The sequence below is a fragment of the Marmota marmota genome, unplaced genomic scaffold (assembly GCF_001458135.2).
Source record: "Marmota marmota marmota unplaced genomic scaffold, marMar, whole genome shotgun sequence".
Classification (NCBI taxonomy): domain Eukaryota; kingdom Metazoa; phylum Chordata; class Mammalia; order Rodentia; family Sciuridae; genus Marmota; species Marmota marmota.
Window position 1 is genome coordinate 9,574,266 of NW_026000205.1, and position 27,673 is coordinate 9,601,938.

At 37.8% G+C, this 27,673-nt stretch overlaps 1 protein-coding gene across 9 annotated transcripts; it reads right to left on the minus strand.

Annotated features, from left to right (window-relative positions):
• Nucleotides 1–5,538: 5,538 nt before the first annotated feature.
• On the minus strand, nt 5,539–27,465 carry LOC125610332 (zinc finger protein 420-like). Of its 9 annotated transcripts, XR_007343107.1 has the most exons (7): nt 27,039–27,429; nt 22,984–23,098; nt 20,960–21,086; nt 18,698–18,793; nt 14,285–14,629; nt 12,405–12,532; nt 5,539–8,325 (listed from the first exon to the last, which is right to left on the minus strand). XR_007343107.1 is itself a non-coding variant. In XM_048791131.1 (6 exons), the coding sequence occupies exons 2-6, from the start codon at nt 22,990–22,992 to the stop codon at nt 12,474–12,476; spliced, it is 636 nt and encodes a 211-aa protein (XP_048647088.1). In that variant the 5' UTR covers nt 22,993–23,098; nt 27,039–27,428; the 3' UTR covers nt 12,318–12,473. The 9 variants fall into 9 exon arrangements, 8 of the variants coding, with proteins under 8 accessions (XP_048647088.1, XP_048647089.1, XP_048647084.1 ...); XM_048791131.1 differs by lacking the exon at nt 5,539–8,325 and having other exon boundaries at nt 12,318–12,532; nt 27,039–27,428; XM_048791132.1 differs by lacking the exon at nt 5,539–8,325 and having other exon boundaries at nt 12,318–12,532; nt 14,453–14,629; nt 27,039–27,425.
• Nucleotides 27,466–27,673: the final 208 nt, after the last annotated feature.

Genomic DNA, 27,673 nt, shown 5'->3' on the forward strand with positions numbered 1-27,673 from the left:
AAACTAATGATGGAAGAGAAGGGTCTTGCTAATAAGGAAAGGGAGGATATAGGTAGAAGAAAAATGCTTTTTAAGAAAGAGACCTTGCTTGATGGAAAGAAAGACTCCAGAATTGTGGACCAGAGCCCCTTGAAAATATCACTCCAGGTAGCACTGGGGAAAAAAGAGCCAGAGGATCATTTGGATCTGAAAGAAAGACAAGACACTCAAGTTCTTGGCATTCATCCCAGGACAAGTTCACTGGGAAGACAAGAGAACATGCTCTTGGACAAAGCTAGGGGTATATTTTTACAATTGATGGAAACAGGCTTAGAGACCCAGATCCCAGATGGTCTCCACAGGGCAGAGTTCCAATTACCTGATATTATGGAACCACAGAAACCTGAAAACAGACCCAAAGGTGATGGGTGGAAGGGGGAGTGGTTATTTGCCGGGTTTCCGTTCCCGCGACTAAAAGGCTCAGGGGTCACCCTAGTTAAACTGGGCTACCTGGGCTGCACGAAATAACCACACAAGAGACACAAATACCTTTTTCTTTGGGGTTGCTGTGACAGCTCCTCTGACCTTAAGAGTCCGCAGAAAGAGAGAGAGCGAGAGCACGCGCTGACCCCTTTTATTGAGGAGAAGCTATTCAAATGAGGCAAGGGGTCAGGTTTCAGGGGGCTAAGTCCATCTTCATGATGTCCACTGTCAGCAGGTTGATTGACACCGGGGTAGGCCACACCCAAGGGCACAGTAAGAGGAGGGGACATACACAAGGCACTTCCATGGAAGATTCTATCCTAAACAGGGCAAGGGGTTAGATTACAAAGGAACAGGTGAGCATAGCTTCACCCATGGGGCTGTAGCAAGACACACCCATTTCTGTGACTGAGCGCCTCAGCACCCAGCTGGGGAGTGTAACTCAGTCACCCGTAAGGTTGGCCTCCCACAGTTATTGCATGATCGGGATTCTCTGATGGGGAAAACTGAGGGCCAGTTTCCAGCTCCAAGTCCAGCAGCAGCCCCATCCCCAGCCACTTCACCTGAAAAGCCAGGTAAAAGCCACCAAAGGCCAGCTGACTCAGAAGCAAGTATCTCAGATGAGGACTGGATTAACAATGCCTTAATAAGGCTGGAAGCAGGAGAACAACTTTCCAGGGAGTTTCCATCAATTGAGGCAACTCCTCAGAGACTTGACTTCGAAGGAATACTTGAGATAGATACATCTGTTCAATCTTAAGGCCATTGTTAAACACCTCAGGCAGAACCTAGACTTAAGTCACACTGATATATCACAACCCTGTAGGGATTTTTTGAGTCCAATGCACTTAAAAGTGATCCCTCCAATTGGAAGGAAACAAAGAGAGAGCTGGCCGGAACCATGTTCTATCCCTGAACCAGGGTTACCATCAGCCACCAAGAGGTGTGCCATCTCTTAGCTGAGTCCTATGGGGAGAAGTATTCACAACAGTTACCCACTGCTGTCAAGGAGAAAAATCACCTTCATCCAACCATAAATGATGTTCCCACAGCTGTCTGTCCCCTTGTGGATAAAAATCCCCTGGACTTGATGTTCCAGAAGGACTTTCTAGCCTTGAAGGGGAGGGTTGAGCTCCCCAAAATTTATAAGGCAAAGAATAAAGCACTGACTATCCCTGTACCAGTGCTACCATCAACCACTAAGAGAATTCAAGTCCCAAAAGCTATAAATTGGCATCTTCTGGGAGAGCCTTACAGAAGTAGACGAATACAGCAGTTATCAGATGCTCTCAAAGACATGGAGACACAACACTTTTATCCTACCACCAGAGACATTTTTCTAGATCCCCATGCCTCTGTGGAAAAACAAACCCTGGCACTAATGTTTCAAAAGGACTTATAGGATTTTAAGGGTAAGGGCAGGTTTCTCAAATTGCCCAAGTTGGAGAAGAAGGCACAGCCCATCTCTTAAAAAAAAAAAAAAAAGGAAGAAGAGGTGCCTCAATGGGTGACATTTGTGGCCATGTACCATGTTTTGTGGATGCTTCAGCAGCGATATGCCAGTGATACAACTGCATGGATAAAAGAGTTCCACCAGCTCATGGACCTGTACCAGCTTAAGTCCCCCCAAATCCAGAGGCTACTACAAGACCTGCTTCTGAGAGAGGAACCTCAATCCCAAGACATCATTTACAAAGAGGCCCTGCAGGCTACAGATCTAGTGCCTGGGGAGCAGTTGTTCTGCCACCTGTTTGTGGTAGTTCCCATGCTCCTGCAGGTTCCAGGTTTCAGAATGTGGTACTCCTCTCTGGACAGAATAGGGTGCATACTATCCAACCTGGGTATGGGTTTGCCCAGTATGGGTTCCTAGGACTTGCCTAGAAAAGTCTGCCACAAGTCAATCCTTCCTTTTTTAGAGAGGCTGCCCAGAATCTACTCCCACTCTCTGATTTGGCCTTGAGATCCTACTGGAAAATGAGCTTGGGCCACAGATTTTGAGCCTCCTTACTTGTTCATCATTTCAAGGTGGGGCTAGATGGGGACTCATGTTCATTCAGCTCCGTTTACCTGCTTCTGTTTGGTGAATAAAATGACACTGTTCATTTGTGAAAAATATTCTGGGTCTTCCTCTCCCAAGTTTAGAATTCCCTGGAAAATGGCTAGATAATGCAGATATGCTTTGTTCTAAGGCAAACAATTTTTTCTGTCAATGGAATACATATCCTTTGGAGGGCAAGGGCCACTATCTAATCACCTAACCAGAAAAGTCTGTCCCAGCATTGTATTTTTCCCTTTGGCCACTATTTACTTTCCTCAGAGGGAGAGTGTCTGGCATAATTGGCCTTTTATTTTTATTTAGCACTAAAAAGAAAGAAAGCCCATTAATTTTACATCAGAACAGAGACCTGAGAGGTGTCGTATTCCAAGAAAATGCTTGGGAGATCAGAAGATCAGAAGCCTGGGAGACCAGGAGATCAGAAGCCTGGGAGTATGAGGAAGAAACCCTGGAATAAGAGATCTTAGAGGAGAGTGTCTGAAGGCCAAGAGGAATAGCTGGATTTGACAAGGCAAAGAAGCTAAAAAGTCCAGGGTAAATGTCCAGAACTCAGGTAAAGCATAAAAGAAACCAGCAGAAAAGAATTCTGAGGTTGGAGGAGCCAGGGAACCCTGGGAGGCAGAACCAGATCTCAGGTAAGATGCATGGAAGCCTAGGAGGAGGGCAATAGTGCCTGAAGGAGGAAGAAATCACATCACAAAACAGGATGCAGGGGTGGGGTTCAGGTGAATTCATTTCAGGAGACCAGCATTTCACTCTGAGTGCAGTGCCTACAATGACCAAGGGCTTCCCACTAACCCCTACTTCTGAAAGGTACATCATCTCCCATTGCCACACTGGGGCAAGCTTCCACACATGAACTTTTGGGAGATGTACATCCAAACCATAGCAGAAGGATTATGAATGAAGTTGCTGTGAATATTCTTGCACAAGTCTTCCTGTGGATTTTTTTTTCATTTCTCTTGGGAATACTTCAAAATGGAATTTTGGCTCATAAGAAATATTTTTCCCAAAGAGTCTGCATCATTTTATGCTTGTCAAAACTATGACAGTTAAACTTGCTCTATAAAGTCAACATATCTTGCTGGCAAACTTTTATTTGATACTAGGGATTGAACCCAGGGGTGCTTAACTACTGAAAAATATCCCCAACCCTTTTTTATTTTTTGAGACAAAGCCCTTAAATTGCTGAGGCTGGCCTTGAACTCACAATCCTCCTGCCTTAGCATCCCAAGTCGCTAGGATTATAGGTGTGCACCACCACACCCGGCAGCAAACTTTTTAACTTTATTTTTAAATATTTTTTTAATTGTAGTTGGACACAATACCTTTATTCCATTCATTTACTCTTATGTGGTACTGAGGATCAAACACAGGGCCCTGCGCATGCTAGGCGAGTACTCTACCACTGAGCCACAATCCCAGCCCCCATTTTTTAAAAATTTTTACCCATTCTAGCAGGCATAGATATTTCAGTAAGCATAGGCATATATATCATTGTGGCTTACTGCTACTGAATAATGTCGAGTACTTATTGGCCATTTGTACATAATTTGTGAAATGTTCAAGTTGTTTCTGATCCTTCTCCTTTCAATTTTTTTTTAAATTTTGATCAAAAGATAGTCAAACTGGGCATGATGGCACATGCCTGTAATCCCAGTGACTTGGGAGGTTGAGACAGGAGGATCACCAGTTCAAAGCCAGCCTCAGCAAAAGCAAGGTGCTAAGCAACTCAGTGAGACCCTGGCTCTACATAAAATACAAAATAGGGTCGGGGATGTGGCTCAGTGGTCGAGTGCCCTTGGGCTCAATCCCTGGTACCAAAAAAAAATAGTCTTGTCTATTCATTTTTCTACTGCTGTTTTTTGATGAATAGATATTTTGTATTTTGATAAATTTCCACATATCACTTTTTTTTCTATGGTTAGTGCTTCAGTGCTTTTTGTCTCTTGTTCAATAGACTTGCTTTCTCCAACCAATGTCATAAACATATCTATGTCTCCTTCTAGGTTTATAGTTCTGGGTTTAACATTTAGGTCTATGATACATCTCAATTTGTGTATCCTGTGAGTAGAGGCCAAGATTCACCTCTTCTCATACAGATATCCACTTTTTAAAGCAAGGGATTGAACTCAGGGGCTTAATCACATCCCCAGCTCTTCTTTAAAAATTTTTTATTTAGAGACAGGGTCTCACTAAATTGCTTAGGGCCTCGATAAGTTGCTGAAGCTTTGAACTTGCAATCCTTCTGCCTCAGCCTCCTGAGCTGCTAGGATTATAGACATGTACCACTGCACCTAGCCAGATATCCAATTGTTCCAGCAACATTTGTTATAAGACTTTCCTTTCCCATTGAATTAGTTCTGTCAAAAACTGATACTAATTTTTGGACTCTGTATTCTGTTCCATTGATATAGCTATCTCCCCTTACAATACTACACTGTCTTGGTTACTGTAGTAATTAGTAAAATTTGGTAGTGTTAGTCAGCTTTTGATCATTGTGACAAAATATCTGAGAAAAACAAAAGAAGGAAATATTTATTTTGACTTACAGTTTCAGACAATTGTCAGTTGGCTCCATTGTTTGTGGGCTTGTGGTGAGATAGTACATCATGGTGGCCATGAGTGGCAGAACAAAGCTGCTTATCTCCTAGCAGTTGGGAAGCAGACAGCATGAGGAGGGGGCTGGGGACAAGATATACCCTGTCAGAGCACCTACTTCTTCTAAGTAGGTCTTACCTCCTAATATCCCATTCAGGTATGAACTCATCAATGGATTAACCCACAGATGAAGTTAATGTCCTTATGATCCAATCACTTCCCCAAAGTTCCACCTCTGAACACAGCTGCATTGCAGATAATGTGTTCAACATGTGGGTCCTTAGGAGACAATTCCAGATCCAAACTTCAGCAGACCTGCACTCCTAACTGACCAGCTATAAATCAGAGTTCCTATGCCCCTCTCCTCAGGCTCAATTAATTTGCTAGAATAGCTCACAGAACTCACAGAAACACTTTACTTATATTTACTCGTTTATTATTTATAGTATTACAGAGCTTACAATGAAAATTAAGATGGAAGAGATGCAAAGGGCAAGATATGACAGAAGGGACACAGCATGCATACCACCACCCTCCTGACACTGCATGTATTCAACCATCCAGACACTGTGTGAACTAGTCCTTTTGAATCTTAATGAACTTCATCGTGTAGGCATGCCGAGCAAATTGCTGGTCATCAACCAACCTTCAATTCTCCCCAGATGTTGGGACTTTCAGCCCCACTCCTTTAATTATACTTAATCCTAGATGCCAGCCTCCTCCTAAGACTCTCTAGGGACTGCCAGCCACTAGCCATCTCATTAACATAAAAAAAAGCACATTGTTCCCGAAATTCCAAGGGTTTTAGGACCTCTGCATTAGTAAATGGAGATGATTTACTTTTGTATCATAATGTACATCTTATTAAAAAAATACCACTGTCTGCATCCAAATGTCCTTTTTATAAGGATATCAGTTATATCGGATATCCCACTCCAACAACCTGATTTTAATTCTATTATTTCTTTAATAACTATCTCCAAATACCATCATATTCTGAGGTGTTAGGGGTTATGGAATTTTGAAGGAATATTACAATTCATCCCATAACAGTATCCCACAGGTTTCTGAAGCTCTTTTAACTTTTCTTCATTTTATCTCTGTTCTTCATTTGACTAAGTATTTTCCTGTTTGCTGATTTTTCTGTCAGTGCAAATCTGCTATTGCACCCCTCTAGTAAAATTTTTAATTCAGTTTCAGTTTTTACCTCCAGAATTTCTAGTTTTACATAATTTCTCTTCATTGAAATTCCCTATATGATTTCTTATTATCATGATACACTTCTTTAATTGTTTGAGCAGGTTTCCTCTAGATTTTTGAATATATTTGTAATAGCTGTTTTCAAATCTTTTCTTACTAAGTGCAACTTTTGGCCCTTTCAGAGCCAATTTCTGTTGACTATCTTCCCCCATTTTGGCTAGTCTTTAAATTTTTGTACACATTAAGAACAACCATTTCCCCATAAGATGTTGTAGCTATTCTGGATTTTGATTTTCTCTTCCTTGGGGATGGCAGTTATTACTTTTTGTTTGAGTTGGACAAAGAGTCTGTTTTCCCCCACATTGCAGAGATTTGGATTTCTTGACTCATTTTGAAAATTCTTATTATTTTTAAGCCTGGCTTCCCAGGGATTGCCCGAATCAATTCTATTATTGAAGTCAATTATTGGCCAGAGGTTATACTATTTTGATAGGTCAAGTCTTCTACCATTTGCATTTAAAAGCTATATTTACGTGGCTTAAGGAATGCTTTTAAAATTTTGAGTTAAAAAGAGTGCATTGTTTTTGTTTTTTGTGTTGTTGAAGTTTCATGGTTAATGAGTAGCTAACTAGGGACTTCAGTTTTCTCCTTTCCAGACATAGAAATATGGGCATTAACAAGACCCTCTTTTGCTGATTCCCTGGATCTTGTAACTGTCAGATTTACTTTGTTGATTACCTCAACCAATATGGACCTTAGGCTATTATTGGCATTCCCTGACAGGTTGCCATTGGGATCTCTTTTTATTTTTTCAATGCTAGGGATTGAACCCCAGAGCACTGCACATGCTAGGTAAACACTCTACCACTGAGCCATACCCCCAGCTGCCCATTATTTCTAACACCACTGGGCATGGATTTTTTTCATGCTTGCTTCTGATTACAGTCTGCCCTCTCTGGTAGGGAAACAGAATTGCTATTCCTCATAGTAGACTTGGCAGAACAGGATGGTAACAGCACTAAATATTTATAATGTTTCTGATTTTCAATGGATGTTCTGAGAGTTAGGTTTGCAATTGGTCAGTAAATAAAGGACGTTTAATTTGTTAAATATTTAATATTTGGTTTATTGTTTGTTTAATTAGAGAAAGTATTTTGAGAAATGCTGATTGTTAAATGCTTAGTAAAGACTAATGTGAAATGTTGATGTAATTTCCACTAAGAGGAAAATACTGAAAGCCTGGTATCATTACCAATGCAAAATATAGCTAAACCTATTTCAATAAAATTAAAGAAATAATCAATACAAATGTTGCAGATTGACTATTTAGAAAACTAAAATGTATAATAAAATCATGAATAGAAATAATAAAAATACTTGTTAAGACTGAAAACTTATATTGAAATTTAAATTGGCAATGAGGGTAATACACACAACCACACACAAACCAATAATTAAATTAAAAAATCTTGTTTAGGACATCCCATGGTGGTTGGTCTCCAAGATTCCAAGGTCCTTCTAAGAAAGACTTCTATAATTACATAAATTAGGATTTGAAAAATGAAAGCAAAACTAAACTCCTGTAAGTGTGGGATAGCACTATTCACTATCCTCCTTCCAAAAGTGTACTGAAACAGAGAAAAGATAGTATATTCTCTGAATCAAGCCCTTCTAGGTATAATGCAACAGCTTACAGAAGGAATAGACCTGTGCAACCTGGCTCTGGTGATGCACCAGGAACCTCTGAGCATCATTCCCCAAGGCTGCCCTTGAACATCACATCCTCTAATTTCACAGAAATGCCTTTTCACGGTGACTCACAAGAAATGACTCTCCAAGGAACATTTATTAATATTTATTTTTCAGTTGAAGTTGGATATAATACCTTTATTTTATTTATTTTATGTGGTGCTGAGGATCGATCCCAGGGCCTCACATGTGCTAGGCAAGTGCTCTACCGCTGAGCCACAACCCCAGTGCCATTTTATCTCTAACAACTTTTCTACCTATAAGGGAAGGGAAACACCAAAATATCTAAGTAGAGAGAAGAACAGTTCCTGAAATTTGGACATTAGAAATAAACTGCACACTAAAGCTATGATCTGAACACAAGCAATATGTGTGAAATGTATAAATACATATGTATATTCAACTGAAATATACGTGTGTGCATGTCTATATATTCACTGCATACTACTCATGTGCCAGACTCTAATGCGAGTTGATTTGACAGTGGACAGGCAGACACCAAATAGCCCCAAAAGCCCTTCCTTTCACTGTGTGTCAAAGATGCAAGAGATTATATCACAGATTAAATATTAAGAATAAAGATTTTTTTAAATCTAAAAAAAAATCTTGTTTAGGATCCAAATCCTAAACATCCATGTAGTCATGGTTCAGAAGCCCAAATTACTTACTTTTTGGCTATTTTATTTTATTTATTTATTTTGAGAGAGAGGGAGATAATTTTTTAAATTTATTTTTTAGTTTATCGGTGGACACAACATCTTTATTTTATTTGTATGTGGTGCTGAGAATCGAACCCAGCACCGTGCACATGCCAGGCAAGCACGCTACCGCTTTAGCCACAATCCCCAGCCCCTACTTTTTGGCAATTTTAGATTTTAGATCTTTACTATTGGTCCTTTAAGAAATGAAAAAAATTCCTGACCTGTGGTCTAAATGTTATTAGTTTAAAACAATCAACTCTGTTATTGAAGTGAGAAAGTACTCACAGACAATATGTTAATGAATACAGCAGTATTCCAATAATTTTTTCTTTCAACAAAACAGGTGGTTGGACCACAGAATAGACTGCTGGCTGTTGCTGCTGCTTTCTTTTTTGGACCAGGGATTGAACCACGGGCACTTAACCACTGAGCCACATCCCTAGCTTTTTTAAATTTTGAGACAGGGTCTCACTAAGTTGTTTAGGACCTTGCTAAATTGAGGCTGGCCTTGAATTTGTAATCCTCCTGGATTGCTGGCTTCTTATTTGAGTTGGATCAATGATTTTATCATGTATCAAGATTTATAACAATCAAAAAACTTAAGTCCTGGATAGTCTACATAAATGTTTTTCAATTTCATATTCTTCTGGTAGATCCTGGTTCAGTTCATATATAATACATTTAAATTTTCTATGCTCAATTTCATAACACCATTTAGCTTTTGATTTCTAGGAATTATTTTCATAGAGATTTTATACATATGTGATCCATGTAACAATTAGCTGGGATAATTTTGTTAGAAATAATTTTCCTGCTTTAGGTCTTACCTGAGGGTGTACATAATATAAGAGCTGCACTTTAAAAGGGGAGTTTGCCTGGTGCAATGGTGCATGCCTGTAATCCCAATGGCTCAGGAGGCTGAGGCAGGAGGATAGCAAGTTCAAAGCCAGACTCAGAAAAAGCAAGGTGCTAAGCAACTCAGTGAGACCTGGCTCTAAATAAAATACAAAATAGGGCTTGGGGGTGTAGTTCGGTGGTTGAGTACCCCAGTACACCCCTCACAAAATAAATAGAGTATTTTTTCCTCTTTGATTTAAAAAAAAAACCTAAATTTCAAAACTGCCCAATATCATCTTTTTTTTTAACCTTTATTTTTTTTTCATGTGGTGCTGAGGATCAAACCCAGTGCCTCACATGTTCTAGGCAAGCACTATGCCACTGAGCCACAAACCCAGCCCCCCAGTATCATTTTAAGTCAATTTTGATAAACCACATTTTTTTCCTAAGAGGATAATTTACTCTTTAGATTTTTAAATATACTGAAATAAACTTATACCTTATAATGAAATTTTTATCTCCTATTATTTATAAACATGTCCTCTTTCTTAAATAATGATGCCATGATATAATCATTTTTATTTTTTTCCTGGGCCAGATTTGCCAATATCTACTTGATATTAATATATTTTAGCAAAAAAATTAAAAATCATGGGTTAAATTACTACTTTATTTCAAAATCCCTAAACTTCTAGACATATTCATTGGTTTCAAGGAAAATAAACAAAACTTTTAAAGAGTCTCATGCTCTACCAAATGAGCTAGCCAGGCACCTGTAAAATTTTAAAAGATGAATTTCCAATAAGTAGAGGACTATCAACATTCCAAAGTTCTGATATATGGGCATTTTGGAATAGGCCCTCATTTCTATATTAATTTTTTAATCATTTTAGGACTTTTACATGAGTTTATAATTTTCAGAGAGGTGACAAAATATCACCATGATGATTAATAATATAAAATGGATCTTTATAATCAAGTAGTCACTTCTGTAATCAAGTGATAATATCTAGCATCATTAATACAGGTTGAGTATCCTTTATTCTAAGTGGTTGGGACTAGAAGTGTTTCAGATTTAGGATTTTTAAAAAAATTTAGAATACTGGCATATGCATAAGTGAGATATCTTGAGGATGGGATCCAAGTCTAACCACTAAATTCATTTTTCCATATACATAGCCTAAAGATTATTTTGTATAATATAGTCATGAGACACAATATGACAATGGTCCTATAAGACAGTATTGCCTACTGATGTCATAGCTGCCTTAATTTGTGTAACTACACTATGATGTTTGCACAACATCTAAATTGCCTAATGGTGCATATCTTAGAACGTATCCCTGCCTTTAAGTTATACATGGCTTTATTTTATTTTTTCAATATATTTTTTTAGTTGTTGATGGACCTTTGTTTTTTTTAAAGTATTTATTTTTTAGTTGTAGTTGGACACAATACCTTTATTTATTTATTTTTAAGTGGTGCTGAGGATCAAACCCAGGGCCTTGCACATGCTAGGCGAGTGCTCTACCACTGAGCTACAACCCCAGCCCCTATTTATTTGTTTATTTATATGTGGTGCTGAGAATCGAACCCAGTGCCTCACACATGCTAGGCAAGTGATCTACCACTGAGCCACAACCCCAGCCCCATCATGACTTTATTTTAAATGCACATATTTTGACCTGTCACATGAAGTCAGGTATGAAATTTTCCACTGGTATCATTATGTTGGTGCTCAAAAAGTTTCCGATTTTGAAGCATTTCAAATTTTGGGTATTTTTGGGGGGAGAAAAGGAGCACCAGTTTTAAACCCAGAGGCATTCAACCACTGAGCCACATCCCCAGCCCATTTTTTATTTAGAGACAGAGTCTCTTTAAGTTAATTGGGGCCTTGCCAAGTTGTTGAGGCTGGCTTTAAACTTGTTATCCTCTTGCCTCAGCTTCCCAAAGTTCTGTGTGTGCCACTAGGTATGGAAAATTTTGGATATTTAAAAAAATTTTTTTTTTAGTTGGACACAATACCATTTATTTATTTATTTATTTATTTATTTATTTATATGTGGTGTTGAAGATTGAACCCAGTGCCTTACATGTGCCAGACAAGCACTTTTCCACTGAGCTACAACCCAAGCCCCAAATTTTGCATTTCTGGATTTGAGATGCTGAACCTATACTGGGAAAACTCAACATTATATATTTTTAATTTATACACATCAACTACATGAATCCTTTTGTTTAACTCAGATTTACTGGAACTAATAGAGATAGAAGAACAAGATAAATGGGCTGGGGGCTTAGCTTAGTAGTAGAGTACTTGCCAAGCATGTGTGAGGTCCTGGGTTTGATTCCCAACACCACAAAAACAAAGATAAATGCTTCCCAAGAAAAACAATTTTAAAAATCTACAAAGTATTCTATACCCTTCAAAAATCCAAAGTCATAAAAAATTATAGGAAAGTTGCTCTGAAACAGGAGTTAGCAACTTAAAAAAATATTTTAGAATCCGGATAATAGAATTCTCTGTTGTAACTATCCAACTCTGCTAGAGTAATGCAAAAGTAACCAGACACTATATAAAGAAATATATTTTAGCAGAACTCCAATGAAACTCATGTTTTAAATCCTCTTTTAAAAAATTCTACTATATTTTAACCAGAAAGGATTATTTTAAACTATAACAGAGTATAAGAAATTACATGAAGCTTTTATAAAATTATTATCAGTATATGGACTTTATTCTCATAATAATTCATCCATAGTAATATAAATAGTATAAAATAGTATCTATTACTTACTGAACAGAGACAATGTGAAAAAGCTTTCCAACTTTTCTCATTTCCAATAATGGCACTATAATATATTTATTATTGTTCTTTGCACAGGACTCCCAGAAGGACAAACGTTGTGACCAATGTCATACAGGCTGTAAATAATAGAATGGAAACCACAAGTTTTTCTACCTTTGTTAGATCAACAGGTGCTTCCTGTGATGTGAGCTTTCTTGAGTTAATAACTGATACAGGTGGAAGACTTTTATAAATAAAGCATAAAAAACAAACACATTTCCTACATTCTCTGAATTTTCCTCTAAGGTGACTGACTATACTAACAATTTATGTACAGAGAAACATAAAGATTTTCTTACACTACGTAAAAATAAATTAGAAATTCTCTGAATAGGAACAATGTTTGGATCATTGCTTAAAAATTTGAAATATTATTTATATTCTGAAGGGTTTCACACCATAAACCATTTAATGCCTTAGAAAAACCATATTTAAAAGCATTCCCACATTCTCTTCTTTTCTTTCTTTTTTTTTTTTTTATTGAGCCCAGGGGTGCTTAACCAATGAGCCACATCCCCAGCCCTTTTTACCTTTTATTTAGAGACAGGATCTTACTGAGTTGCTGAGGCTGACCTTGAACTCATGATCCTCCTGCCTCAGCCTCCCAAGCTCCTGGGATTACAGGCCTGTGCCACATTCTTTTCAAATTGTTTGTTATGAATACACTGATACACTACACACTGCACACTGCATATATGTGCATTTCTATAGAACTTTCATCCATAAAGTTTTTTTCTAGTTATGAATTCTTTGATGTACTTTAAGACTTGACCTAAATCTAAAGGATTTCCCACATTTATTACATTCAAAAGGCTTCTTATCACTGTGAATACTCTGATGTCGAGTAAGTCGTCCACAGACAGTAAAGGCCTTCCCACATTCCTTACATTCATAGGGTTTTTCACCAGTATGAATTCTCTGATGTACAGTAAGTTGATGGCCACTCTTAAAAGCTTTTCCACACTCTTTACATTCATAGGGTTTCTCACCAGTATGAAGTTTATGATGCATTCTAAGGCTTTCAATATGACTAAAGGCCTTACAACAGTCCTTACATTTATATGGTTTCTCACCAGTATGAATTCTCTCATGTCTAACAAGGTCTGAGGTACGACCAAAGGCCTTCCCACATTCTTTACAGACATAGGGTTTTTCACCAGTATGAATTTTTTGATGTGTCCTAAGGCTACCACCATGAATAAAGGCCTTCCCACATTCTTGACATTTATAGGGTTTCTCACCAGTATGCATTCTCTCATGTTGAATAAGTGCTGAGGCACGAGTGAAGGCCTTCCCACATTCATTACATTCATAGGGTTTCACACCAGTGTGCATTCTCTGATGTGGAATGAGTTGATAGATACGACTAAATGTCATCCCACATTTTTCACATTCATAGGGCTTCTTGCCTGTATGAATTGTCTCGTGTTGAACAAGATTTGAGGCACAACTAAAGGCCTTCCCACATTCTTTACATTTACAGGGTTTCTCACCAGTGTGAATTCTGTGATGTACTCTAAGATCTATACTTCGACTAAAGGTCATCCCACATTCACGACATTCATAGGGTTTTTCACCAGTATGAATTCTGTCATGTTGCACAAGGTGAGAAGCTTGACTAAAGGTCTTCCCACATGCCTTACATTCATAGGGCTTCTCACCAGTATGAATTCTCTGATGAATTTTAAGTTTTCCACCTTTACTAAAGGCCTTTCCACATTCATGACACACATAGGATTTCTCACCAGTGTGAATTTTTCCATGTTGAGTCAGGTAGGAAGCACGACCAAAGGCCTTCCCACACTCTTCACATTGATAGGGTTTCTCACCTGTATGTATTCTCTGATGAACTTTAAGGTCTATATTACGACTAAAGGTCATCCCGCATTCCTCACATTTATAGGGTTTTTCACCAGTATGAATTTTCTGATGTTGTAACAGGTTAGATACACGATTGAAGGCCTTTCCACATTCCTTACACTCATAGGGCTTCTCACCAGTATGAATTCTCTGATGTACTATAAGGTCTGTATGACGAGTGAAGGCCTTCCCACATTTGTCACATTCCTTGGATTTCTCACTATTGTGAATTCTTTGATGTAGAGTAAGAGATGAATATTTTCTATAGAGGTGTACTTTCTCAGAGCTGATTTTTTCATATCTTGACTCCAAATCTAAAAGAAATAAAAATCTTTTGTCTTCCTGGATGCCAAAAAATAAATGTTCTATAGATTCTTAAAGATTTTTAAATGCTACCAATTAGAGATGAATACTTGAAAGAACTCTAAAATCAGCTCTTTAACTTGCAGTTATTACTGATAATGTCTCCATAACATTCACTTATCACATTTTATTACAGAGATTAAATGTATTCCTTCTATATCATTCCCATATACAATGTAAACATATTAAAAGCAACTACTTATTGATTTTTCACCAATTATATCTCTCCTTAAAAATAATATTATGATTCCTTCCTATGCACAGCCATGTAAACTTTTTGTGGTTTTCCATATCAAATGAAGCACTAAGTTTTTATTATCTTTGCTGAGATTTTCTTATTGTTCATTCTACAAGTGTTTCATCTATTTTATGCCTTCATATTTTTTCTCAGGTATTCTCTCACTTTCCCTTTTAATCAGGGTTGATTGTTCTGGTAATTCCCAGATGAGTCTGTCAATGAATTTTCAGGTAAATACTAGGTTTATACCCTAATGAAAATCTTAAGGAATTCTGAGCTTCTTGGGTACTTCAGAGAGGAAAAAAAACAGAAAGTGATCTAAACAGGAATCTAGAGGAAGAGTGATAGGAAATATATGAAAAGGAATTGAAACATTTACCTTGGAGGATAATAATCTAGAAGGAATAGCTTAGCTGGGCACCATGGCATATGCCTGTAATCTCAGCTATTTGGGAGGCTGAGGCAGGAGAATTGAAAGTTTGAGGGCAGCCTGGGAAACCTTACAAGACACTGACTCAAAATTTAAAACAAAATTTTTAAAGATCTGGGTATACCACTGGGTTCATCCTCAGTTCTGAAAACAAAACAAAAAACAACAAAAATTTAAAACCACTAAACGACAAACAAATTTCAAAGATGTGAGAATAAAGAAAAGATGAATAGAATATAAAAAGGAAAAAGAGACTGGGGCTGCGGTTATGGCTCAGTGATAGAGTGCATGTCTAGCATGTGTGAGGCACTGGGTTTGATCCTCAGCACCACATAAAAATAAACAAAGTAGGGCTGGGGTTGTGTGGCTCAGTGGCAAAGTGCTTGCCTAGCATGTGTGAGGCACTGGGTTCGATTCTCACCACCACATATAAATAAATGAATAAAATAAAGGTTCATCAACATCTAAAAATATTTTTAAAAATAAAGTATTGTATCCATCTACAACAAAAATAATATTTAAAAAACTGAGTTAGGTAAAATATCTGGGGAAATGATGCTGATAACACACTAAACTTGATAAAAGTTTACAACCACAGTAGGCTGGGGTTGTAACTCAGTGGAATAGTATTTGCCTAGTATGTGTGAGGCCCTGGCTTTGATTATCAGCACCACATAAAAATAAATAAAATAAAGATCCACTGACAAATAAAAAAGTATTTTTAAAAAAGCTCAGTGAATGCCAATTACAACAGGCGAAAGGAAAACCTGCCTAGACAAATAAACTACTGGAAAATACAGATAAAAAAGTCTTGAAAGCAGAAAAAAATGTCTTCTTATATTCAGAGGAACAATGATTCTAACATCAGAGTTTGCTCATTAGAAACTGTGGAGGCCACAGCTGAACATGGTGGTGTATACCTATAATCCCAGCTACTCAGAAGGCTGAGGCAAGAGGATCCCAAGTTCAAGGCCAGCCTTGGCATCTTAGTGAGACCCTATCTCAAAAAAAGGCTGGGGTTGTAGCTTAGTGGTAGAGAGCTTGTCTTGCATTGTGAGGCACTGGCTTTGATCCTCAGCACCACATAAAAAAATAAAGGTAATTAGGATTACACTGGTTGTGTAATCCTATATCATGTACAACCAGAAGAATGAGAAGTTAAACTCCATTTATGTATGATGTGTCAAAATGCATTCTATTGTCATGTACAACTAATCAGAACAAATTAAAAAATTGAAAAAATAAATTTAAATAAAAGCAAGTTTTAAAAAATAAAGGTATTATGTCCATCTACAACTAAAAATTTTTTTAAAAAGAATCTTTTCTAATGACAATGGAACAAAACTAGAAAAAAACAACAGAAGGGCAAAACAACCAATGCTTCAGACAAGAATTGGTCAAAAAATCACATGGGAAATTAGAAATTATTTTAAGGCAAATGAATATGAAAATAGAACATACCAAAATTTATGGATGCAGGAAAAGCAGTGTTTTCAGTCTTTCACCATGGAGTATGATGTAAACTATGGGCTTTTCATATATGACATTGTCTTAGCCTATTTTCTGTTGGTATAAAATACTGGAAACTGGGCAATACATGAAGAATAGGAATTTATTTTGGCAAATGGTTCTGGAGGCTGGAAGACCAAAATTGGATAACTATGTGTGGTGAAGGCTTCCTGCTATATAATAACATGGCAGAAAAGTAAAAAAACAAGTTGGACTGTGTAGAAGAAATAAAACACAAAGGGTAGCCTTACAACAACCTGCTCTCCAGTTATCTAATTCATTCCTTCAGAAAAGCATTAATCCTTGGGCTGGGGATGTGGCTCAAGCGGTAGCGTGCTCGCCTGGCATGCGTGCGGCCTGGGTTCGATCCTCAGCACCACATACAAACGAAGATGTTGTGTCCGCCAAAAAGTAAAAAAAAAAAATAAATAAATATTAAAAAAAAAAAAAAAGAAAAGCATTAATCCCTCTTAACAGAATTAACTCTAAAAGGTCTCACCTCCCAATACTGCCACAATAACAACCATATTTCAATACGAGTTTTGGAGGGGAAAAAACATGTTCAAACTGTTAGATTTTATTACATTGAGGTAGATTCCTAGTTTGTTGAGTTTTTTAATCAGGAAAGTGTACTAAATTTTGTTAAATTGTTTTCCTGTACCTTAAGAATTAAGACAATTTTTCCCTTTATCCTGTTAATGTGATGTATAACATTGATTTCATACAATCACTATCCTTGCGTTCAAGAATTAAGACCCACTTGGTCATGGAGTATAATCTTATTAAGTGCTGTTGACTTCAGTTCACTAGTATTTTTGCTGAAGACCTTTGTATCAATATTCATAAGTGATATTGGTCTATAGGTTTCTTGTAGTGTCTTTGTCTGGTTTTGGTTACCAAAGTCTCATAGAGGGTTTGTGGCCTAAGTTCTTACACTTTACCTTTTTGAGATGATCAACAGTTCTTTTTTTTAGTGTGTGTGTGTGTGTGTGTGTATTTTAGTTGTAGTTGGACACAATACCTTTATTTTATTTATTTATTTTTATGTGGTGCTGAGGATCAAACCCTGCGCCTCAAATTTGCTAGGCCAGGATTCTATTGCTAAGCCACAACCCAAGTCCTTATCAACAGTTCTTGATCATCTTACCTTACCTAAATTTATCCTATTAATTTTTTTTGTACCAGGAATTGAAGCCAGGGGTGCTTAACCACTGAGCCACAACCTTAGCCCTTTTTAATATTTTATTTAGAGACAGGGTCTGCTAAGTTACTTTTTTTAGGGCCTTGATAAATTGCTGAAACTGAATTTGAACTTGCAATCCTCTTGCCTCAGCCCCCAGAGCCACTGGGATTACAAGCATGTGCCACCACACCTGGCTGCCTATTCTTGGTTAGTTTCCTTCATAGTATATTTCACTACTTGATATTACTTATCTATTTTTTATAGTGTTATTATATGTCTTCCCTAATATATTAACTCCATTAATTTCTTTGCCAAATACAGGAATGAATACACTTTTAGGCAATAAAGCCACATATATAAATCTAAGTGAATACAGGTTTGGAAATCAGTTGGGTCCAAAATACAAGTGAAAGGGCATTAGGAAAGAATTAATGAATGGGGAGGGAAATATGAGCCTAAAAAATTGTGTGGTTAATTAAGGTGAAGATGGAGCTCATTGTAGCTCATGCAGAGTATTTATCTCTTCTCTACATCAGAAGCCTTTTCTTTACTATGAATGAATATTTCTAACCAACATTTCAAGTGTGACTCTTCCTTGACTACTTGGGCTACTGCTTGTAGATGGCTTTCCATAGCCAGATTTACTCTTATTTATTTACCTTTACGCCATTTTCTTGTTTCTTTCTTTACAATCATCCAGGGCTCTTTTCCTTGCTCCAATAATGTGATAACATCTGGCTTAGAAATGGAATGGCCTGTTTAAAAAGAAAAAAAAGTGCAATGCAACATGATACAAAAAAAAAAATACATTATTGCCAGGCATGGTGGGACATGCCTATAATCCCAGCAACTCAGAAGGGTGAGATAGGAAATTTGAAGCCAGACTAAGGAAGTTAGTGAGTCCATGTCTCAAAATAAAGAAAAAGGGTTAGGGATGTATGTCTGTGATAGAGTGCATCTGGGCTCAATCCCTAGTACCACAACAAAACTAAACAAACCCAAAATTGTACTAAAGTAAATTAAAGGTCAAAAAAATATTGAAGCCAGGCATTGTAGTACACATCTGTAATCCCAGTGACTTAGGAGGATTCTAAGTTCAAAGCCAGTCTCAGTAACTTATTAAGAATTAGGGGTGTGGCTCAGTGGTAAAGTACCCCTGGATTTAATCTTCAGAACCCACCCTCAAAAAAGATATTGAATGAGATTTTTAAGAAGAGAAAGTAAGGAAATTAAAGAATAAAACATTAAACTGGGTACAGTGATACATGCCTGTAAGCCCAGATACTTGGGAGGCTAAGGTAGAAAGATTACAAGGTTTAGGGCTGGGGATGTGGCTCAAGTGGTAGCGCGCTTGCCTGGCATGCATGTGGCCCGGGTTCGATCCTCAGCACCACATACAAACAATGATGTTGTGCCCGCCGAAAAATAAATAAATAAATAAATATTAAAATTCTCTTTCTCTCTTAAAAATAAACAAATAAATGTGGTCTTTGCCCCTCATGAAAACTTTTAAAAAAGAAAAAAGAAAAGAAAGATTACAAGGTTTGAGGCCAGCCTCAGTAACTTAGTGAGACTGTCTCAAAATTAAAACAAAAAGGACTGGGATGTAGTTCAGTGTAACATACCCTTGAGTCCAATCCCCAATACTGGGAAACAAACAAACAAAAACCATAATATACACATTTGTATCCTCTTTTTCTTGATAGCATATACAATACCATGGTTGAAAATACTGTGGGGCTGGGGTTGTGGCTCAGTGGTAGAGCACTTGCCTAGCACATGTGAGGCCCTGGGTTCTATCCTCAGCACCACATAAAAAATAAATAAATAAAATAAAAGTATTGTGTCCAACTACAATGAAAAAATAAATATTAAAGAAAATACAGACTCTACTGGGTGCTGTAACACATGCCAGTAATCCCAGTGACTTGGGAGTCTAAGACAGGCTAAGATTGCAAGTTTGAGAACAGTCACAACAATTTAGTGTGAGGCCCCAAGTAACTTAATGAGAACTGGTCTCAAAATAAAATATGAAAAGAGTTGAGGATGTAGCTCAGTGGTAAAGTGCCCCTATGTTCAATCCCCAGCACTAAAAATAAATAAATACAGAAAGAAAGAAAGAAAATATAAATTCTGAAGCCTATTAACAATTTCTGTCTTTCCACCTTCTAGCTGTGTGTGAACTTGGGCTAATCACTTATGCAAAATGTGTTGCAGTATTTTCATTTGGAAATGGGAATAATAATAAGGTTGAATTTAATAAGGGAAATGTATACATAGGTATCTGTATTATAAAGTGCTTAGAGCACTGCCTCTGTAAACATACTTACAGATTACAATTTTTAACTACAAATCAGATAAAATTTGCCTAAATAAATGAAATGTGTTTGCTTCATTTTTAAATGAATTCTACTTATTTAATTCAACAAATTGTAGAGGTTCTTTTAGTAATTAGAGCAATTTAGGACCCTCTGTCAAGCTGTTCTCCCTGTGAATGAATCAGACAGATATTCTGAACATAAATAGGGAACCTGGATCCTTTAATAATTGTTATATAACATGTCACAAAATCCTAATGTGGCTCCTTCTCATAAACGAAGAGTCGACTCTTAAGTAGAACCAGACAAAGTGTTCTACTTAAGAAAGACAGGGAATGAGTCAAATGTATGATATGTCAAGATCATTGTATTGTCATGTGCAACTAATATAAAAAGAAAGAAAGAAAGAAAGACAGGGAAGATGAATATGTTTATAATAGAATTTCTTCTTCTAACCCAACAAAGTTCAAGTTGCTTCTTTGGGGAAAAGGGAAAAGAAATGTAACCAGTTTCTTTAAAAACTTGCCTTGAAAATCAGAATTAAAAAAACACATAGAGAGCAGATTCTAAGTTATCCTAAATTATTCAAGGCCAAAAACATACCCAGTGAGACTAAGTTACCATAGTTCTCCATCATCACATCCCGGTACAAGGTCTTCTGGAAAGGGTTCAGACATTCCCATTCCTGCTGAGAGAAGTCCATGGCCACATCCCTGAATGTCACTGACCCCTGAAATGGCAAACCTGTGTATTATTGCAGAGATTAAAGGAACATTGTGAAGATGGTACAGAAGAGATAAAGATTGCATTGCATGAAGAAAGCAATAATACAAGCCTTTGGGCTACACATCTATAATATGGAGGGGACTGAAGCAGAATGTATACATGGTTTTGAAGAAAATTGCCAAGGAACCATCAACAACCACTTAAGTGAGCTTTGAAACATCCATCCAAAGTTGAGTCTTAATCTTACTACATTCTTCAATAACACTTTCATCATCTTTTTAAGAGATCCAGAGGGGCTAGGGTTGTGGCCCAGTGGTGAAACACTTGCCTAGCATGTGTGGGTCACTGGATTCAATCCTTGGCACAGCAAAAAATAAATAGGCGGGGCACGGTGGCACACACCTGTAATCCAATGGATCGTAGAGGCTGAGGCAGGAGGATGGGGAGTTCAAAGCCAGCCTCAGCAAAGGCAAAGCACTAAGCAACTCAATGAGACCTTGTCTCTAAATAAAATACAAAATAGGGGCTGGGGATGTGGCTCAAGCGGTAGCGCGCTCGCCTGGCATGCGTGCGGCCCTGGTTCGATCCTCAGCACCACATACAAACAAAGACGTGTATGCCGAAAAACTAAAAAAAATAAAAATAAATATTAAAAAATAAAATACAAAATAGGACTGGGGATGTGGCTCATCTAGTGCCCTTGAGTTCAATCCCCAGGACCAATAAATAAATAAATAAAAGTAAAGGTATTGTGCTCACCTACAACTTAAAAAAAAAAAAAAAAAAGAGCGGGTGATGAGTGGGGTGGATCCAGAGCCAGAAAGGTAAAGTTAGCCATGTCTAACTGACCCACAGAAACTGAAATAAATGTTTGCTACTTTAAACTATATTAGGTTTCAAGATAATTTATTATTTAGTAATAGATAAAAAATATATTAGGGGATAGGTTGTGGCTAAGTGGTAGAGTGCTTGCCTAGCACTTGTGAGGCACTGGGTTTCCCAGCACCACATATAAATAAATTTTAAAAAAAGGTGTTGTGTCCATCTAAATACCTAAATAATTAAATATGTGTGTGTGTGTGTGTGTGTGTGTGTTTTGTGTGTAAAAATGCTGAGGAAGGAAAATGAATATACATAACACCCAAGTTAGTATGTCCCATTTAATATCAGAATACCAGAATACTCTTTTTTCCTTTGGTACTGGGATTGAACCCACAAAGCCATCTGGTCATTCAATGCCAAATTTCTATCTTCACTATTTGGCAATCTCAAGTCTGTGAAAATTTCAGTTTTTTCATGTATGTCAATACTTTCATTTGTCTACCTCACCAAACTAGACTTTGACATGGAAGGTATAAATCTTTACTTCAAAGGACTTAAGTCCATCACTGCCCTTCATAAATAAATGGGCACTTAAGATATGTTGAAAAATTGGTCAGTAATTATATGATCACTTGTAAGTTTATTATTTAATTTTATTTATTTATTTTTTGGTACTGAGGATTGAACCCAAAGCTGCTTAACCTCTGAGTCACATCCCCAGCTCCTTTTCTTTATTTATTTTTAATTTTGAGACAGGGTCTCACTAAGTTGTGGAGGGGCTTACTAAGCTGAAGTTTTAATTTTTTATTTTGAATTTTTATTTTTTCCTGCAGTATTGGGGATTGAATCCAGGGCCTCCACATGGTGAGCAAGCACTCTACTACTAAGTCACATATCCTAACTAGTAAGTTTAAGATTAGCAAGTAAGTTCAGGGAGGATGCTGGGTAATTCGTCATGACAGTTCTGTGAAAGAACAAGAACTAGAAGCAGATTATTTGAAGAAAATTTTTCCTGATTGGAAACTTTTGGGAAAACTACCTACACATATAAATCAACAAGGAGAGAAACATCAACTTACATGGGCCATGGTTTAGTCTGCAAGAGTAGATCAGTCCTCAGGTTTACTCTATCAGAAAGCACAGCCAGAGCTGGGAGAAGAGGAAGATCTTGAGTCCACTTTTGCATTAGTATTCCTAACAAAACGTAAGTTTCTTAATATTGTTGTTATGTACTTCCATTCCAAGTTCCAAACTATTTCCTATCACATACAACTTGGGCAGATTAGAGTTCTAAATCACAAGGGTATCATAGAACAGAGACATTTCTGCACTGAACTTAGCATATGTTAGCATAAGTTTTCTGGTCACTGAATGAGTCTGGTGAGGCAGATGTATAGATCTGAAGTTAAACAACAGAGTATTGATCTGAGCAGATCATCTTCCTTCTATTCCTACCTTCCAAGACTGAAAACAGCCCTAATCATCCAAATCACAACCTCTTTTGTGGCTTTGCAATTGAAGTTGGTTAAGATATTGGAAATAAAAAGGCAGTGCTCTGTATTTTAAGTCTGGCAAAGCTTACTAGAATACAAAGTGGACATAAAATGTGAAGTTGGGGGAAAAATTTTAAGGATGTGGAAAACATTCCAGATATACTGCCAGAGAAAAATCATACTGACCAACATAATAACTATTGATGTGAAATATAAGAAAATATCAATCAAGAGAAAAAAATAACAGACCTCTGAAATCAGTAGACAGAAGTCTGGAAGGTTTTATAGCCATTTATAAACAATGTTTTTGTTTTAAAGTTTTTCATAATAATTGTAAAAATGACTAGAGGTCAACTTGAAATATGTAGTGTATTCTTAAAAACTTAAGATGTTCTCCCAAAATGAAGAGACTTTAAAAAAATTCTTTGTAAATTTAAGTTGTTTGACTTGAATGGCTTTTCTTGGTTTCCTTTTGGATATCAATATCCAAACTCACTTTATCATTTCTTCTCAAGTATGCTAGAGAGTTCTACTTAGAAAAAATGGAGAGCAAACTTCATTCAGCATCATCAATCTGTAGGACATGATCTGGTAAAATGAAGAATCTTAAAAAAAGAATCTTATGCTCCCATACAAGATGGGGATTTAAGAGAATATAAATTTTAGAGTCTTCAGAAAATATTATATGTACTTGCAAGACAGTTTGACAGCAGATATTGGTGACATTTTTTCCGAAAGTTATTTTTAAAACATTATTAATTCTGAAAGAATGTCAATATGTTAATTGAGTTTAAAATAACATTTCTAATACCTAAAGTTGTAAAGTTAGACTTTTCAAGCAAGGAGATCCTTGGCTGCTTCTTTCAACATACACAAAGGTATATGAGTGATTCAGATTTCTTTTGCAAATTAAGAGAACTCTTTGCCTCCTTTATTTGATCAGGTCTTTTATGTCAAAACAGAACCACAAAGAAATATAAACATAAAAAGGTTAAAAGACTAGTCTTACTTTCTTCTTCATTAATTCCTTAAGGAATGATTTTTTTTGGCAAAACTATATTATTTCCGTCATCTAAATACAACATAAAGATATTCCAAAGTATTAAAATTTATAGATATCATTATTAGAGGGCTGGGATTGTGGCTTAGCGGTAGAGCACTCGCCTAGCATGGGCAGGACCCGGGTTTGATTCTCAGCACCACATAAAAATAAAGGCATAAAAATAAAGGTGTCCATCTACACCTAAAAAATAAATATTAAAAAAATACTTTAAAAGATATCATTATTGGAAAAGGCTAAATTTTTGACATTAAAAAAAATCTCTGTAGGGCTGGGGATGTGGCTCAAGTGGTAGCACGCTCGTCTGGCATGCATGCGGCCCGGGTTCGATCCTCAGCACCACATACCAACAAAGATGTTGTGTCTGCCAATAACTAAAAAAATAAATAAATAAATATGTTTAAAAAAAAATTTAAAAAAAAAATCTCTGTAAATACTAGGTCTGTCATGAAAAATCAATGTGATTGAACCAAACAACACTTTTTTTTTTTTTTTTTTGGCCTGGGGGTTGAACTCAGAGGCCTGAGCCATATCCCCAGTACTTTTTTGTATTTTATTTAGAAACAGGGTCTCACTGAGTTGCTTAGCACCTTGCTAAGTTGCTGAGGCTGGCTTTGAAACTGGTGATCCTCCTGCCTTAGGTTCTGGAGCCACTGGGATTACAGGCATGAGCCACCACACCTGGCACTTAACTATTTTTGAATATCCTTTAGCTCCATAGCACTGATATAATTAGACACATTTCATTACAAAGATTCTTCAATTAGTAGAGAGAGAGAATGGCCTTTGTAAGCTAAAGAAATGTGTATGACAAATAAGCAGAAAAGTTTTGGGTATAGAAAAGATACTCAATGAAATGTGGCTACACCCCCATCTATTCTTCTCTAAAGAGTTAATTAAAATAACATTTTGTACAATACTTCTAAAAGATTTTTTCCAAAATTCTATTTTTAAAATTAAGCTGCATATATAATTTAAAATTTTATTGAGTCCCTTTTCCCCCCTAGTACTGAGGATTGAATCCAGGGCTTTGCTTATGCTAAGCAAGAGCTTTACTGATGAGCTACTTTTTATTTTGAGACAGGGTCTCATGTCCAAACTGGCCTCCAACTTAACAATTCTCTTGCCTCAGCCTGAGTATATGGGATTATAGGCATGTGTCCCCATGTCCAGCTACCTTGAGTACCCTCATGCATGTATGAAGACTGTTTAACATTAGCTTATTGTGCTTTCTTACTTAAAATGATTAATTTTTATAAAGAGAACATTTTATTATCTGCAAAATATTCTATCCAATGGAGTCTATGTGCTTTTCTTAACTATTCTCACAATCTCAATGACAAAATCTGTGCAAAACCAAGATGTAACAATCTTCGATTTTATATCAAAAATCAGTCTTGAATCTTCTGGGTTATGTACACTCTTGAAAAATACAAATTTACAGCAATTATCTATACAAATTCAAGGGCTGTGGTTCCCTATATACTTATAGAGACAAAAGACAACTGGTTAAGAACGTCTGTTCTGCAAATTTGGAGCCAAACTATTACAATACAAGGGCACAAGATAATTAACTTCGTATTTCGTTACTTCTGACTATAGAAACCTAAAAGAGAGCTAGAAGCAGTGGGGGTTTGCCAGTAATCCCAGTGACTCGAGAGGCTGAGACAGAGGATCCCAAATTCAAAGCCAGCCTCAGTAATTTAGCAAGGCTCCATCTCAAAATAAAAAAATAAATAAAAATAAAAAGAGCTGGGGATGTGGTTCAAGTGGTAGCACGCTCGCCTAGCATTCGTGAGGCACTGGGTTCCATTCTCAGCCCCACATAAATGTGAAGTAAAGATACTGTATGCACCTAAAACTAAAAAATAAATATTAAAAAAAAAAAGAGTTGGGGATGTGGCTCAGTGGTTAAGTGCTCCTGCATTCAATCGCCAGTACCAACCACAAGAGAGAGAGAGGAGAGAGAGAGAGAGAGAGAGAGAAAGAAAATGAAGCCTAAAGAGGAGTGATCCAGAATAACCACAAGGCTCAGTATTTATTACGTTACTTCTTCCTTAGTTACGCCTGTATTGACCTCATACAAAGACCTGGGTGAAGTTAGAAGAGGGTTAACCTATACCAGAGTTCACAGTAGTTCCTTGAATGAGAGCTCAGGGAAAGTCGCAGTTGTCAAGCAGAAGACTGCAGAGTTCTCCCGGTAGGAATCCCATTTCTAATTCTATTCCGATCTAGTTCTAGGAGCCTGATTGGGGCAATTCCTGACTTACAATTCCCAACCTAACCGCAGGTCTGTAGCTTCTTCTGGAAGCTGTTATGTAGAATTCAATATCTGATATCCCACTTGGGACCATTTCTCTGTGGCAGTCAGTCAAATGTGGCTGTTAGAGGATGCAGGAAGCGACAGGGAACCTGCAGCCTCAGGTCACAGGGTAGCTCATCAATCTCAGCAATGCACGCTCAGGTAATGGGCACGCACCCTGTGTCCCCGCCACACAAGGACAACCACGCACTGCCAGTCTCAACCACACCCACCGACACCGAGGCACGCGCGGCCCTGTCAAGAGCAGCACCGTCTCACCTTCCGGGCCGCATATCCGCCGCTCCTCGCAGCTGCAGCACCCACCGCCTCGTGGGCAGGCAGACCCGCCCTGCGCGGTCGGGGCCTCCGAGCCTTGAGTGCCTCCCGCCACTAGGCTCTCGCGGGTCACGCAGGGCCTGGGGCGGCTGCGTCAGCAGAGTCTTTTTTGCAGACACCCACTCCGACTTATTTCTCAGGTGGGACGAACTCACAGTGCGCGAGGAAAGGTATCAGGAACGGAGCCAGAGGTCGCAGTTATATCCGTATCTCGTGGGAAATGTCCACACTAGGCTGTCTTGGCCTGCAGCCGCCTGTGGGAAATGGAGTCCACGGCCGAGAAAATCTGAGGACCGCGCGCCCCGCCCACCGCCAGTCCCGGCGCCTTCTGGGAGTGGCCTGCTGCATCTAGAGTGCGCACGCGCAGGTGCCCAAGTGCTGGAGGCACTGCCCTGAGAGGCGGGGACTGTCTAAGTGGTTTTCGTGGTCCGGAGGAGGCAAGTGTGGGTGGATCTGGATTGGGGTAGTCTCAGAAGGGAATTCTGCAGTTCTGTTACCAGGGCTCAACCTGATGTGTGAGGATCCACCTTGTAGTCAGTGCTGTGAACCCGAAGGTGATCTCGTGGCTTGACAGGTGC